The sequence below is a fragment of the Choloepus didactylus genome, chromosome 8 (assembly GCF_015220235.1).
Source record: "Choloepus didactylus isolate mChoDid1 chromosome 8, mChoDid1.pri, whole genome shotgun sequence".
Lineage (NCBI taxonomy): Eukaryota > Metazoa > Chordata > Mammalia > Pilosa > Megalonychidae > Choloepus > Choloepus didactylus.
The window spans coordinates 88636087-88651583 of NC_051314.1; the positions used below are offsets into that span (position 1 = coordinate 88636087).

At 36.8% G+C, this 15497-nt stretch overlaps 1 protein-coding gene across 2 annotated transcripts in view; it reads left to right on the plus strand.

Moving 5' to 3' along the window:
- The window catches only part of SENP1 (SUMO specific peptidase 1), a 110822-nt gene that overhangs the window by 65972 nt on the left and 29353 nt on the right, over positions 1 to 15497 (plus strand). For both annotated transcript variants that reach the window (XM_037846393.1, XM_037846394.1), the window contains 4 exons: positions 2436 to 2474; positions 3296 to 3380; positions 3587 to 3742; positions 5786 to 5917. In XM_037846393.1, coding sequence (XP_037702321.1) covers positions 2436 to 2474; positions 3296 to 3380; positions 3587 to 3742; positions 5786 to 5917 — 412 coding nt within the window. The remainder of the gene's footprint in view (positions 1 to 2435; positions 2475 to 3295; positions 3381 to 3586; positions 3743 to 5785; positions 5918 to 15497) is intronic.

The following is a 15497-nucleotide window of genomic DNA, read 5'->3' on the forward strand; positions in this document are numbered from 1 at the left end:
GTAACTTTGTAACCAAATAAACTCCCTTTATAAAAGCCAGTCCGTTTCCTGGTATTTTGCAAAAGGCAGCACTAGCAAACTGGAACAGTGTGCTACAGAAAATACAGATTTTGAACCAGATAAACATTTCTTCCTTTGGTCTCACATAGAAGTTGATGTTTTAAAACACCGTCAGTATCATTCTTTACTCTTTAGTCTGATTTACCTTAGTCCTAACCAAGTCCATTTCATTTATATCTAATTGATCTCTTTTTCAGCCTCTTTAACACTTGCTATATGGGGTAATGTTGGCATTCATAGCTGCCAAACTGGCTCTAAGTCTCAGGTGTCATGTCACACAGATACCCAGGTTTCCAGGGACTGACCAGGTTATACACAAGGGCTCAACATCTCAGAATTTAGAAATAACCCTTACAACTCAGGAATAGATGTAACTGCTGTAAGAGTTTACAATCTAGGAACCTTTACCATAAGCCTTCCCCTGATAACCTGTGCTCTCAGACTCAATTCTCAAAGTTTGCACATTATAGTTAGCCCATATTAGTGAGGCATTGTAATGTTTGTCTTTTCATTTCTGGTTTATTTCACTGAACATAACTAGTTGTATACCTCACAACTTCATTCTTTTTTTGTAGTCGCTCAGTATTCCATTATATGTATACACATTTTGCCATTTCATTCATCAGTCATTTAACCTTAGGACTTGGTTCTGATCTTGACTATTCTAAGTTCATATAACTTTGGACAAGTAAACTTTCTGAACCTCTTAACAAGTTACCCTTCAGTTTCCTTATTTATAAAATGCCAGTATTAATACCTTATTTTTGCATTATTGTGAAGATTAATTTACAGATAAAGTACTTACAAAAGTGTTTCTTCACATGTAGTGCATAAAAGAAGATACGCTTTCTTGGGAAGAAGTTGATCAGAAGTAAAGAGTGCTCTAATTTCCTTAGTAGTTCTTTGCAAAGTCTGCCTTTGCTTTATGAAGGATTTCTCCTGGTGATGAGTGGAGAATAAGATAGAAGGAGAAAAGGTCTATTGGATAAGACTGATTAGGTGATGCTGTGTTGAAGTTGGAACATTTTTTTCCAAGGTTCAGTTGATTGGTTCTCTAGAGTAATCTCCCACCACCGCCTTTTAATTAAGTTCCAGCAATGAAGACCTACCCTTACTTCCCAGAATATGCCATGCCGTTTCGTATCTATGCTTTGTACATTCTGATCCTTCTGCCTGGAATTCCTTTTCTAATGTTGTCCATTTGGTAAACTGTTATTTTGCTTTTCAAAATCTGATGCATGTGCTGTTTTTTCTCAGAAGCTTTCTTTGACTTCTATACATTACATTAGTTACATCTTTATAGTGTATAATAAGTGTGTTCTCACATTGATTTGTTTTTAGTATTATATACTAAATAAATAGCCTTCACGGTGCTCTCGGTAACTTTCTGCCTTGATTGTTAAATCAGTTGTCCGCTGCCCCAACAGGATAGGCCACTCCTCATGTGTTCTCCCCTCATTAAATTCACTGACAGTGAGGAGGCATAGAACAGCAATTTCACTGCCAAAACCCTGCATAAGGATGACAGGGAATATCAGCTCTCAAAAGTCAGGCTCAGAAGCAAGGGATGCCCTCTGAGCCCTTATTCCTGCCCTTAAAAGGACAGATTGTAGAGATTTAAAAACTGAAAGGGACTATAATTACCATATATTACAAATCCAGAAATTAGGACCCATGGTAGTGAAGTGACTTGCTCAAAGTCTCATAGCGAATCAGAGACAGCTCCTTAAGGTCCAGGTTTCTTCAATTCCAATTTGATGCTTTATTCTGGATATCTAAAAGTTTTCTTTGGAAAGGTGTTCACTCTTCCATTTGTTTCTATGAGAAATCCCTCAGTTGGGGTTGGCAGGGAAGTAAGGAAGTTTGAAAAGAACAAGAGGCCCTTGGACCATTGCCGTGCCTGTCTGTGGTAGGCATTATTCACTTGGGCTAGAGCCTCATAGAATACAATTAGCCCCATAGAATAGAATTGGCCTCCCAGGAAGGGAGTTATGTTGCTCATTCTCTGCTTTAGTTCATTGGCTCCTTAGTTTCATCTCAACTATTCCGTAGGTGGGGATTTTCAGTCTCTACTATGATTTGGATGAATACATTTTGATTCAAGTAGACTGACAGGAAGTTGTTCAAGAACCCATAAGATTTAATTAAATCGTTAATAAATCTGTCAATGTGAACCATTTGGGTAAAATTCTAGCTTAATATATTATCTTGAGAAGTGATAGGCTCTTTCAGATAATGTTGGTGTCTAATGCATGTAGGGAGCTATGCTAAACTTAATTTCTCTCTGAACTTTAAAATGATTGCTTTTGTTAGTGAAAATATTTGTATTTTATGTCTTCTGCTCATTTGTCACATTTTTCTTTTCCCGCTTGTAGTCCTACTTTTTTCCAGGCAGAGCTGTGGATCAAAGAATTGTAAGTTATTTTTTTGGTATCATTTTTCCTTCTTGCTCACTTTATTTTCACTTAGAAGAAATCAAACAATTAACCAATCACAGTGCTAATTTTTAGTCAGTAAGTATTGCCTATTTATACTTCCAAGTTGTTGGGTCTTTAAAATTCTATTGGGGACATTTGTATGTTAGGTTTACTAATTCTATAACAATTGGTAAAGCCAAATTGAATTGGAAAAATACTTCAAAGTTAGCTATGCCTCTATTACAAATGCCCTAATTGCTGCATTAGTAAAACTGATTTATTGAATAATTCATATGTCTGGAGTTTGCAAGATCATTGGAAGTTTTACTACCCAGGTTTCAAAACTGACTTTGAGTTATCTAGACTCCCTGGTCTTGTTAATTTTTTTTTCTTTTAATAAACCTATATTTATTCTCTTCTATCGTAACTACAGTATTTGATTTAAAATCTCAATGGTATCTTCTCCTGTATTACGTTAACCTTTGGGGCTCATTTCCATTTTTGGATTTCCAAAATGAAGTTTCCTTTTCTCCATTGTCTTAGAAGCATTTTCAGAAAAGAACTACATGATTATAAATATCCATAAAATTAATTTGTTCATGTGTAGCAGTCAACTTTTCAGTAAAAATCATAGGATGATTTCAATAATATGTGGTTAAACTCTGTGTCTTAAAATGTAAATGTTTGAGATAAATGAGTGTAAGAATTTTAGACTTTCTATACGTAGGTTTTATATTTAATGCTCATTCTGCATCAATAGTGTGCTTGATGTTAAGAGGCTGGTCTACATTTGTTTTACTTTCCTTTTCATTTCCTAGAACTAGCGTTTATGACTCTCGAGCACGTGAGAGATTGCGCCAGATTGAAGAGCAGAAAGCACTGGCATTACAGCTTCAAAATCAGGTAAAATATTGAAATATAATTAAAATAGCACCTTCAAGTTGAAACTTTTGGGAGGTTGCCTGGATGTGGGATTGCAAAATTGTGTGGTAGTTATAGCGTTGTATGATAAGCGATACACTTTCTTCATCTGGCCAACCAATGCTACTCACTGTATATAATGCAAATAGATTCCTTCATCCCGCTTATTCTGAAGTTCTGTGTTTCAGAGATTGCAGGAACAGGAATATTCAGTACATGATTCGGTAGAATTACATCTTCGTGTACCTCTTGAAAAGGAGATCCCTGTCACAGTCCCCCAAGAAACAGAAAAAAAAAGCCATAAATTAGCTGATAGTGAAGATGAATTTCCTGAAATTACAGAGGTAAGTTACATACTATAAATTCCTACACTAGCAAGAAATGAATTCCTGTATTAGAAAGAATGCTTTGGACAAATTTCAAACAAAATTTTATTGAATACCCCTGCTTTCATTTGTATTACATACTGCTCTTGACTGTATTTTTATGGGATAATTGAAAATTGATGGAAGAATTATGGCGGTTTTTAGTGACTTTGGTAAAAAGACCTTTAGTAGATTTGCATTTCATGTGTATTTTTTTTTTCATTTATAAAATGTTTTATTTTGAAATAATTTGAAGCTAACAGGAAAATTGCAAAAGTAACACAAAAACAATACAGAGAACCTGTTCATTGTACCCCCTATGCAGATACCCATATTTCCCAACTTGTAACGTTTGCCAATTCGTTCTCTCTAACTCTTCCTCCCTCCCTTCCTTCCTTCCTTCCTTCCTTTCCTTCCTTTCCTTCCTTTCCTTCCTTCCTTCCTTCCTCCCTTTCTTTCTATTCTGTTTTATAAACATTTGAAAGTAGTTGGTATACATCTTGCTTCTTTAACACTTAATACTTACATGTATATTTCCTAAGAACAAGGATATCCACTTATTTAACCATATTAAGTACAGTCATCAGTTCAAGAAATTTAGCATTGATATACGGTCTATATTCCACTTCTTTCAGTTGTCCCAATAACATCCTTTTGAACATTTTCTCCTCCATTATTAGATCCAGTCTAGGATCTTCTGTTGTATTTAATTGTCATTGTCTCTTCAGTTTCTCTTTTTTTTCCAATTGTGGTAACATATGTACAACAAAATTTCCTGTCTCAGCCACTCCCAAGCATATACAGTTCAGTGGGATTTATCTCATTCTCAGTGTTGTGCTGCCATCACTGCAGTACATTACCAAAATTTTTGTATCATCCCAAAAAGAAACCCTGCATCCATTAATTCCCCTTTTCCCCTCATCAACCCCACTCTCCCACCCCCCTGTCCCTGGTAACCTATACTCTACTTTCTGTCTTAATGATTTGCATTTTCTGCTTATTTCATGTAAGTAGAATTATCCAATTTCTGTCCTTATGTGTTTTTCTTATTTCAGTCACCATGTATCTTCAAGGTTCATTCATGTTGTAGCATGTATCAGAACATCATTCCTTCTTACAGCCAAGTATTTCATTGTACATATATACCGCATTTTATCAGTTCATCACTTGAGGTACACTTGGGTTGCTTCTACCTTTTGGATATTGTGAATAATATGCTATGAACATTGGAGTACAAATATCTGTTTGAATCTCTGCTTTTAATTCTTTTGGTTGTATATCTAGAAGTGGGATTGCCAGGTCATATGGTAGTTCTATGTTCAAATTTTTGAGGAACCACCAGCAGCTCATGTGCATTTAATGTGCGTATATTATATTTTGACATGAAATAGTAAGCTCAGGGTTTTTTTGTTGTTGATTTTTTATTTTTAAAGCAGCAAAGGTCCACTGTAGAAAATTTGTAAAATACATAGAAGTCTGTGTACATTTTTACATAATCTGTTCCTTAATCCATACTTCTGCTTGTAAAACTGTAATATAACTGGTAGGTATAACACATTATCATAGTTGTGCTGGATTCAATATTCTACATTTAAAAAATGAAACAAAATGTTTTTCCTAGGAAAATAGTGTCTAAAGGCATTACCTTTATTTCCTTACTACTTTTGGGGAAAGAAAGTATTCTATTTATAAGGGAAAACTTTGGACCAGGGATATAAAAAATAAAATATAATTTGGTCATTTCATGGACTTAGCAAATTTGATAGCAAAGATTATTTCAGACTTTAGAAGTAATATAAAAAGGGCCTACATGTTGTCCTGAAAAAGAGAAGGGAAGACAAGATGGGATGGAAGAAAATAATCAGGGAGATTACTAAGCAGGAATAGAAACCAAAATGTTAGAAGTAAAGTAAACGGTTGATTAGTGATAAATATAGTGTAGGGATGGCATAGGGCTTGGTAAGAAATTTCATTTGCCTGGAGCCATGAATTTTTTCTCTCTGACACCTTTTGGTTCTCTAGGAAATGGAGAAAGAAATAAAGAATGTATTTCGTAATGGGAACCAGGATGAAGTTCTCAGTGAAGCATTCCGCTTAACCATTACACGCAAAGATATTCAAACTCTAAACCACCTGAACTGGCTCAATGATGAGGTAATCTTGCACCCATTTTTTCATTGGAAATAGTAAGTGAACAGTAAGTGGAAACTAAATCAAGGAATTAGCATACTCTTTCTCCAACTGTGATTCTTGGATGACCTGAAGCAGAATCACCTCTCTCACAGGCCTGTCCATTCTCTTGAATAAGTATAAGGGACATATGGATTTTTAACAAACATCTCAGGTGATTTTTATGTACTTTAAAGTCTGAGAACCACTGTGTTTACCTTTTACTGTGTTAAAGATTTGGACAGTGAAGGAGAGGACATTCACTTACTGGTATTCTCACTCTCTTTAAGGTACCTGCCCTGCAGTGCACATGTTCTGAGCAAACATTTACTAGTTGGCCATGTTGCATCATGAAGGAATTCTTTGGGATTTCTAAATAGGAATCCATTTCTACATCCCTTTCTACCTCTACTTGTTCTAGGTCACTTAAGTTATGAGTGATAAGCTTTCTAAAATACCCTCTACTCATACCAGTTTTTAGAAACTGACATTGAAGAAGTTGAATTATTATTAAATATTTGATGTATTGGAGGAAAAGAAACTGATTCTCCACTCATACTTCCAATTATTTTCTTATGTATACTAATTACACTGTAATCTAATCTGTCCTATTCCTAAACCTGTAGGAACCTGTTTTATTTCAAAAGGATGTTTTCACAGTAAAAAAGGACTGGGTTGTGTATCTTTTCCTAAGTACCTCCTTTCTTGGGCTTATCAGGAGCATTCCGGCCTGATCCTGGCACACTCAAGCTCCACAGCTATGGAAGTTTTTTATGCTTGGTATAGTGAACACTAGATAGTGTAGATACCCGTATCCTGTTCTCGTATACTTAGGACCTTCCAAATAATAATATTGGCTAATGGCTATTGAGTACCTCATGCTAGGTACTATTCTAAATGTTTTATGTGTACTTCACATGTAACCTTCACCACCCTTGGAGGTAAATACTGCAGTTTTATCATCTGCATTTTGTGAAGAAATGAAGCATAGAAAGATTAAGAAACTTGCAAGGTCACATAGATAGTAAGTAGCAGAGCTGGGATTCAGAACCAGGCATTGTGTCTTATCTATTATATCATACTGCCTATCTTAGGGTCAGGTGTATAGAACTTTGGGGTCATATGTCTTTCCTAGCTTACTGATTTTCTCCAGGACCAAGCAGACTAGCACTTGTCTCTTTCTCACTGGCCAGTTATTAAGATATCAGTATCAGAAGCTCATCGCTCCCTGAATAATCTCTTTGACCAAGAGTGGTGTGCCGGTTTGAGTGTATTGTGTCCCCCAAATGCCATTATCTTTGTGGTCTTGTGTGGGGCAGAAGTTTTGGTGCTGGTTGGATTTGCTTGGAGTGTGCCCCACACAGCTGTGGGAGATGATTCTGAGGAGATGTTCCATGGAGGCGTGGCCCCGCCCATTTGGGGTGGGCCTTGATCGGTGGAGCTATATAAATGAGCTAACTTGGGGGGAGAAAACAGAGTGCAGCTGGGAGTGATGTTTTGAAGAGAAGCAAGCTTGCTAGAAAGGAACGTCCTGGGAGAAAGCCGTTTTGAGGCCGGAGCTTTGGAGCAGACACCAGCTGCCTTCCTAGCTAACAGAGGTTTTCCAGACACCACTGGCCGTCCTCCGGTGAAGGTACCCGATTGCTGAGGTGTTACCTTGGATGCTTTGTGGCCTTAAGACTGTAACTGTGTAGTGAAATAAACCCCCGTTTTATAAAAGCCTGTCCATCTCTGGTGTTTTGCATTCTCCAGCATTAGCAAACTAAAACAGATTTTGGTACCAGAGAAGTGGGGTGCTTTTGCTGCTGAGTTTGCAAATACCAAACATGTTGGAATGGCTTTTTAAATGGATAAGGGGGAGTTTCTGGAAGAGTTGTGAGGAGCTTGATAGAAAAGGCCAAAACTGCTTTAAAGAGACTGTTTGTGGAAATATAGACTCTAAAGATACTTCTGATGAGGACTTGAGCAGAAATGATGAATGTGTTGTTGCAAACTGGAAGAAAGGTGATCCTTGTTTTAAAGTGGCACAGAATTTGGCAAAATTGAGTCCTGGTGTGAGATGGAAGGAAGAATCTGGAAGCAACAACCTGGAATACTTAGCTGAGGAGATCTCCAGACTATGTGTGGAGGACGTATCCTGGCTTCTCCTTGCAGCTTATAGTAAAATGCGAGCAGAGAGAGATAAACTTAGAACTGAACCCTTGGGTTCAAAGAAACCAGAAGTTGATGGCTTGGAAAATTACAGGCTTCCAGGGGGTGGAATCCCAGAAGCTACAGCCCAACATGAGGATGTAACCAAACATGGAAGCCAGCCGCCATTTCAGTACAAGCCAAGATTGGAAAAGGAGTTAAGCAGAAAGGATTTGTGGAAAGTCCTATTGTCTGATGGCTTTGACCCCTGCATGCTTCATGCAAAGCCAACAGAATTTTTGCGAGATCTTTATAGACAGAGCCATTGCCAGTCTGGACTGGAGGAGACAGACAAGGAAAAAATTAAAGGAAAAATCTCTTCAAAGACAAAGCCATGGAGGTTGAGGTCTGGAGTCAGGAGGTCTCGGGCTGGGAGAGCGGAGCAGCCCACATGCATGGAGAGGGTGAGTTTGCCCTGGAGGCCGAGGGCGGGCTTTCCGCCTCGATGCTCTGGAAGAGTTTTGCCACCTCAGGTCCCAAAGAGGGTGGAGCACATTTCCAGGGAATTGAGGAGAGCCTGGCTGCCACCACACTGTTCTGAAGGGGTTGAGCTTGTGCCCCGGAGATGGAAGGGAATCCGGGAGCTGCCCCGAGGTTTTAGGAGGGTGGAGCCGAGAAGGTGGTCTCCCCAATGTGTGGAAATATTGGAGCACTCACCCAAGCATTTGGAGAGAAAACGGCTGCCACAAAGGCACTTAGGAAGGGTTAGACTCCCGCTCTCTCAAGCCCCAAGGATGCAACGTCGTTCTGTAAATGACTCTCAGACTTTGAAATCTAATGGAGTTTGTCCTGCAGGTTTTAGGAACTGTTTTGCTCCTGTTAACTCTGTTTTCCTTACTGTTTCTCCTTATGGCAATGGGAATGTTTATCCTATGAATGTCCCTCCTTTGTATATTGGAAGCATATAACTTGTTCTAAATCCACAGATTCAAAGCTAAAGGAAAAGTATGCCTTAGGACCCACCATGCCTAAATTGATTTTGATGGGATTTTGTACTTAACTTTTGTTACTGAAATGATTTGAGTTTTTGTGGTATTGTGATGGAATGAATGTATTTTGTATTTGGAAAGATAATGTCATTTTGGGTTCCAGGGGGTGGAATGTGCTGGTTTGAGTGTATTGTGTCCCCCAAATGCCATTATCTTTGTGGTCTTGTGCGGGGCAGAAGTTTTGGTGCTGGTTGGATTTGCTTGGAGTGTGCCCCCACCCAGCTGTGGGAGATGATTCTGATGAGATGTTCCCATGGAGGCGTGGCCCCGCCCATTTGGGGTGGGCCTTGATCGGTGGAGCTATATAAATGAGCTAACTTGGGGGTAGAAAACAGAGTGCAGCTGGGAGTGATGTTTTGAAGAGAAGCAAGCTTGCTAGAAAGGAACGTCCTGGGAGAAAGCCGTTTTGAGGCCGGAGCTTTGGAGCAGACGCCAGCTGCCTTCCTAGCTAACAGAGGTTTTCCGGACACCACTGGCTGTCCTCCGGTGAAGGTACCCGATTGCTGAGGTGTTACCTTGGATGCTTTGTGGCCTTAAGACTGTAACTGTGTAGTGAAATAAACCCCCGTTTTATAAAAGCCTGTCCATCTCTGGTGTTTTGCATTCTCCGGCATTAGCAAACTAGGACAAGTGGTAAAGAGGGCAGTTTGATACTGTCTTACTTTAGGAGAAACAACCCTTGCTTCTTTGAGTGGATATTATTAAAACATTGGATCAAATGATAGGGGGAAAAAAAGAGCTCACCAAATCAAAAATAAAAATAAAAATAAAAGACTATCAAAAATGTCCACTTATCAAGTGTTTTTGATATGGAACCATCTGTGGTCTCTTGACATTTTTTGCCTGCCCCTACTGAAGCGAAGGCAGTCAGTTATTCTCATGTTACTGCAGCCCTTGTTGTAAATTATGCAAAACCTTCTGGGGGCAGCAGTGAGTAGGATAAGAGTTGAGTTCCTGCTATTTGGTGTGGCAGTTAGTTACCTAAGTGAGATAAATCTGTTACAGAGGCAGCATTTATCAGGATGTATTTTCCATTCCCTAGGCTCATGAGAGTCTGGATTTTTAGCAAGCAGTGTTAATGGAAATTACATTATTTAGGGGAAATGAGAGGAAGGAAAGATTCCTTGTCTATCATATCCCTGCTATACCTACCCATAACTTTTGAAGGGAGTGCTTGTCTTCTGAGTTCAAAATAATGTTAACCTTGAAAGCAGCTGTCAATTCACATGTTCATGATGGTGATGAGAATTATTTTTAAAAGCACACTTTCCAAAGTACCACAGACAGTTCTCAGATTTTCATAGTTATTGCCCTTGAGAAGCTATTAGGTATTGATACCCATTTAAAAATAATTAATTCTGTTTATCAGTACTGGACTCTCAGTTTTCTTTTGCAGCTTATTTCTCCTCTCTTTAATCCTATTCTTCTTCCCTCAAATAGATATTTTCATTAATAATCAGTTCTTTCTTTTTAAATCTCTTGTCAGTTATATAGAATTTTTAAATGCTTTCTCCAAAATAGATGACTGACATAGTCTTCCTCTTTTTTAATCTTTTTTTTATTAGAGAAGTTGTAGGTTTACAGCAAATCATGTAGAAAATAATTCTTCATATACCCCCCTATTATTAACACCTTACATTAGTGTGCTATATTTGTTACAACTGATGAAAGAATATTATAATCATTAACTATGTCCATACTTTATGATAGGGTTCCTTGTCTGTGTTCTTGTTTTTATATTTTTTCTAGTAATATATATTCAACCTGAAATTTCCTCTTACAACAACATTCAGATATCTAATTCATTGCTGTTAATTACATTCACATTGTTGTGCTACCAATCCCCACCATCTGTTACCAAAACTTGTCCATCATCCCAAATAGAAACTCTGTATAATATAAGCATTAACTTCCCATTTCCTACCCCACCCCAGTCCCTGGTATATTTTAGTTTTTTACTCTATAAATTTGCTTATTCTAATTATTTCCTATCCGTAAAATCATATATTGACCTTTTATGTCTGGCTTATTTCACATGTATCAGAACTTCATTCCTTTTTATGGCTGAATAGTATTCCATTGTGTGTATGTATCACATTTTGTTTATCCATTCATTGGTTGATGGATACTTGGCTTGCTTCCATCTTTTGTCAATTGTGAATAATGCCACTCTGAACATTCATGTGTAGATATCAGTTTGAGTCCTTTCTTTCAGTTCGTTTGTGTATATTCATAGAAGTGGAATTGCTGAATAATATGGTAATTCTTCTGAGGAACCACTAAACTGTCTTCCCACCAACAATGAATGAGTGTTCCTATTTCTGCATATCCTCTCCAACACTTGTAATTATCCCTTTTTTTTAATAGTAGCCATTCTAGCTGGGTATGAAATGATATCTCATTATGCTTTTGATTTGCATTTCTATGGTAGGTAATGATCATCTTTTCATGTGCTTTTTGGCCATTTGTATGTCTTCTTTGGAGAAATGTCTATTCAAATCTTCTTTTGCCCACTTTTAATTTGGATTGTTTGTCTTTTTGTTTTTGAGTTGTAGGATTTCTTTATATATTCTGCATATTAAACTCTTATTGGATGTTTCGGTTTGTTAATGCTGCCATTTGCAAAACACCAGAGATGGATTGGCTTTTATAAAGGGGGTTTATTTGGTTACACAGTTACAGTATTAAAGCCATAAAGTGTCCAAGGTAAAAGGCATCAGCAATAGAATACCTTCACTGGAGAAAGGCCATTGGCATCCAGAAAACCCCTGTTAGCTGGGAACACACTTGGCTGGTGTCTGCTTGCTCCCAGGTTGTGTTTCAAAATGGCATTCTCCAAAATGTCTCTGTATCAGCCTCTTGGGGCAAACTCGACACTAGTACCTTCAGTGTCAGCAAAACTCTTGCTTTCAACGGCCGTCTTCAGAATGTCTCTGTAAGTTGCAGCTCTGAGCTCCTCCTGTTTGTCAGCTGTTTTATATGGCTCCAGTGATTTAATTTCCATGGAACTTATCCAATCAAAGGTCTTGCCCACACTTTATTGAGTCACATCTCCATGGAAATAATCAATAGCTTCCAACCTAATCAGCACTAATACATCTTCCCCCACAAGATGGCATTAGAGAACATGGCATTTGGGGGACATTATACATCCAAACTGGCACATTGGATATGTGGTTTCCAAATATTTTCTCTTGTTCTATAGCGCGTCTTTTTACTTCCATGATGAAGTGCTTTAATGCACAAAGTTTTACGTTTTCATGAAGTCCCATTTATCTCTTTTGCTTTTGTTTCTCATGCTTTTGTTGTAAAGTCTAAGAAAACATTGCCTAACACAAGGTCCCAAAGATGAGTCCCTATGTTTTCTTCTAGAAGTTTTATCATTTGGGTTCTTATATTTAATTATCTAATCCACTTTGAGTTGATTTTTGTGTATGATATGAGGTAGGGACCCATATTCATTCTTTTGCATATGGATATCCAGTTTTCCCAGCACCATTTGTTGAAGAGACTGTTCTTTCCCCATTGAGTGGCCTTGGCACTTTTTGTCAAAAATCAGTTGGCTTTAGATTTGACAATTTATTTCTGAACACTTATACCGATTCCATGGCTAGTACCATGCTGGTTTGATTATTGTGGGCACATAAGTTTTAAAATTGGGAAGTATGAACCTCCAACTTTATTTTTCTTTTTCAAGATGATATTGCCTATTTGGGGTCCTTCCTCTTCCATATAAATTTTATAACTGGCTTTTCCATCTCTGAAAAGAAGGCTGTTGGAATTTTGATTGGAATTGCATTGAATCTGTAAATCGCTTTGGGTAGCATTGATATTTACTTCCAATCCATGAACACAGAATGTCCTTCCATTTATTTAGGTCTTCTTTGATTTCTTTTAGCAGTGTTTTGTAGTTTTCTGTGTACAAGTCCTTTACATCCTTTGTTAGAGTTATTCCTAGCTATTTAATTCTTTTAGTTGAAACTGTAAGTAGAATTTTTCTTGATTTCCTCTTCAGATTGTTCATTATTAGTGTATAGAAACTACTGATTTTTGTATGTTAATCTTGTACCCTGCCACTTTGCAGAATTTGTTTATTAGCTCTAGTAGTTTTGTTGTGAATTTTTCAGGATTTTCTATCTATTGAATCGTGTTATCTGAAAATAAGGAAAATTCTAATTCTTCATTTCCAATTTAGATGCCTTTTATTCTTTTTCTTGCCTAATTGCTCTGTCTAGAACTTCCAGTACAATGTTGAATAACAGTGGTGACTGTCTTTCATCATTAAGTGTAATGTTACCTGTGGATTTTTCATGCATGCCCTTTATCGTGTTGAGAAAGTTTCTATCTATTTATAGTTCTCTAAGGTTTTTATCAAGAAAGAGTGCTGGATTTTGTCAAATGCCTTTTCTGTGTCAATTGAGATAATCATATGTTTTTTACCCTTTGTTTTATTAATTGACTTATTTGCATACCTGAAGTAAATCCCACTCAGTCATGTTCTATAATTCTTTTAATATGCTGTTAGATTCAATTTGTTGAGGATTTTTGCATTTATATTCACAAGAGATATTGGTCTATCTTTTCTTTTGGTATCTTTATCTGGCTTTGGTATGAGGGTGATGTTGGCCTATTGAATGAGTTAGGGAAGGTTTCTCTTCAATTTTGGGGGGAAGTTTGAGCAGGCGTTAATTCTTCTTGAATGTTTGGTAAAATTCGCCAGTGAAACCATTTGGTCCTGCACTTTTCTTTGTTGGGAGGTTTTTGATTACTGATTCAAACTCTTCACTAGTTATTGGTCTGTTGAGGTCATCTGTCTATTTCTTCTTGATTCATTGTAAGTAGTTTGTATGTTTCTTGAATTTGTCCATTTCATATAGGTTATCTAATTTGTTGGTGTACAGTTTTTCATAGTATCTTTTTATAATCCTTTTTATTTCTGTAGGGTCAGTAGTAATGTCCTGCATTTCATTTCTTATTTTAGTTATTTGTATCCCCTCTCTTTTTTTCTTTTTTTGTCTAGCTAAAGGTTTGTTGATTTTATTAATGTTTTCAAAGAACTAACTTTTGGTTTCATTGATTCTCACTATTTTTTTAAAATTCTCTATTTCATTAATTTCCACTCTAAACTTTGTTATTTTCTTCCTTCTGGTTGCTTTGAATTTAGTTTGCTCTTCTTTACTAGATCCTCCAGTAACCAGGTTAGATCTCTGATTTGAGGTCTTCTTTTGCAGTGTAAACATTTAGAGATATAAATTTCAGCCTTTGCTGAATCCCTTAAGTTTTAGTATATTGTGTTGTTGTTTTTTTTGTTCATTTGTCTCAAGATATTTCCTAATTTCTTCTGAGATTTCTCCTTGCGACTCATAAGTTGTTTAGGAGTGTTCTTTAAATTCCACGTTTGTGAATTTTCTGTTTCTCTCAGTTATCGAATTCTAGCTTCATTCCTTTATGATCCAAGAAGATACATTGTGTGATTTCAATAATTTTTTATTTATTGAGACTTGTTTTGTGGCTTAGCATATGATCTCTGCTGGAGAATGATCCATGTGCAACTAGAGAAGAATGTGTATTCTGCTGCTGTTGGGTGAAGTGTTCTGTATGTCTGTTAGGTCTAGTTGGTTTATAGAATCTTTTAAGTCTTTTATTTCCTCATGATCTTCCATCTAGATGTTCTGTTCCATTATTGAAAGTGATGTACTGAAGTCTATGGTTGATTTAGAACTGTCTATTTCTTCCTTCAAATATGTTAATATTTGAGTCATAGATTTTGGTGCTCTGCCATTAGGTGGAAATATATTTATAATCATTATGTCCTCTTGTTGAATTGACCCTTTTATTAGTATATAGTGACCCTATTGGCCATCATAACAGTTTTTTTACTCCAGTCTGTTTTATCTGATATTAAGATAGCTACCTCAGCTCTTTTTTGGTTACTATGTGCATTGTGTATATTTTTTCATGCTTTCACTTTCAATCTCTGTGTCTTTGAATTTAAGGTGAGTCTTTTGTATATAGCCGTATATTTGGGTCATAGTTTTTAATCCAGTCTGCCAATCTCTACCTTTTGACTGCAGAGTTTAACCTATTTACATTTAAAATAACTCCTGATAATGCAGTACTTTTTCCTGCCATTTTACTATTTTGTCTTATACCTTTTTTGAACCTTAATTTTTCCATTAATGCCTACTTCCGTATTTATTTGGGTCTTTGTATTGTACCATTTTGAGTCCCTTCTCATTTCTTTCTGTATATATTTTTCATATATTTTATTTGTGGTTACCATGGGGCTTAAATTTAACATCCTAAATCTATAACAATCATGTTTGATTTGATACCAGCATAACTTCAGTAGCGTACACATACATTGTTCCTATACCCCTCTGCCC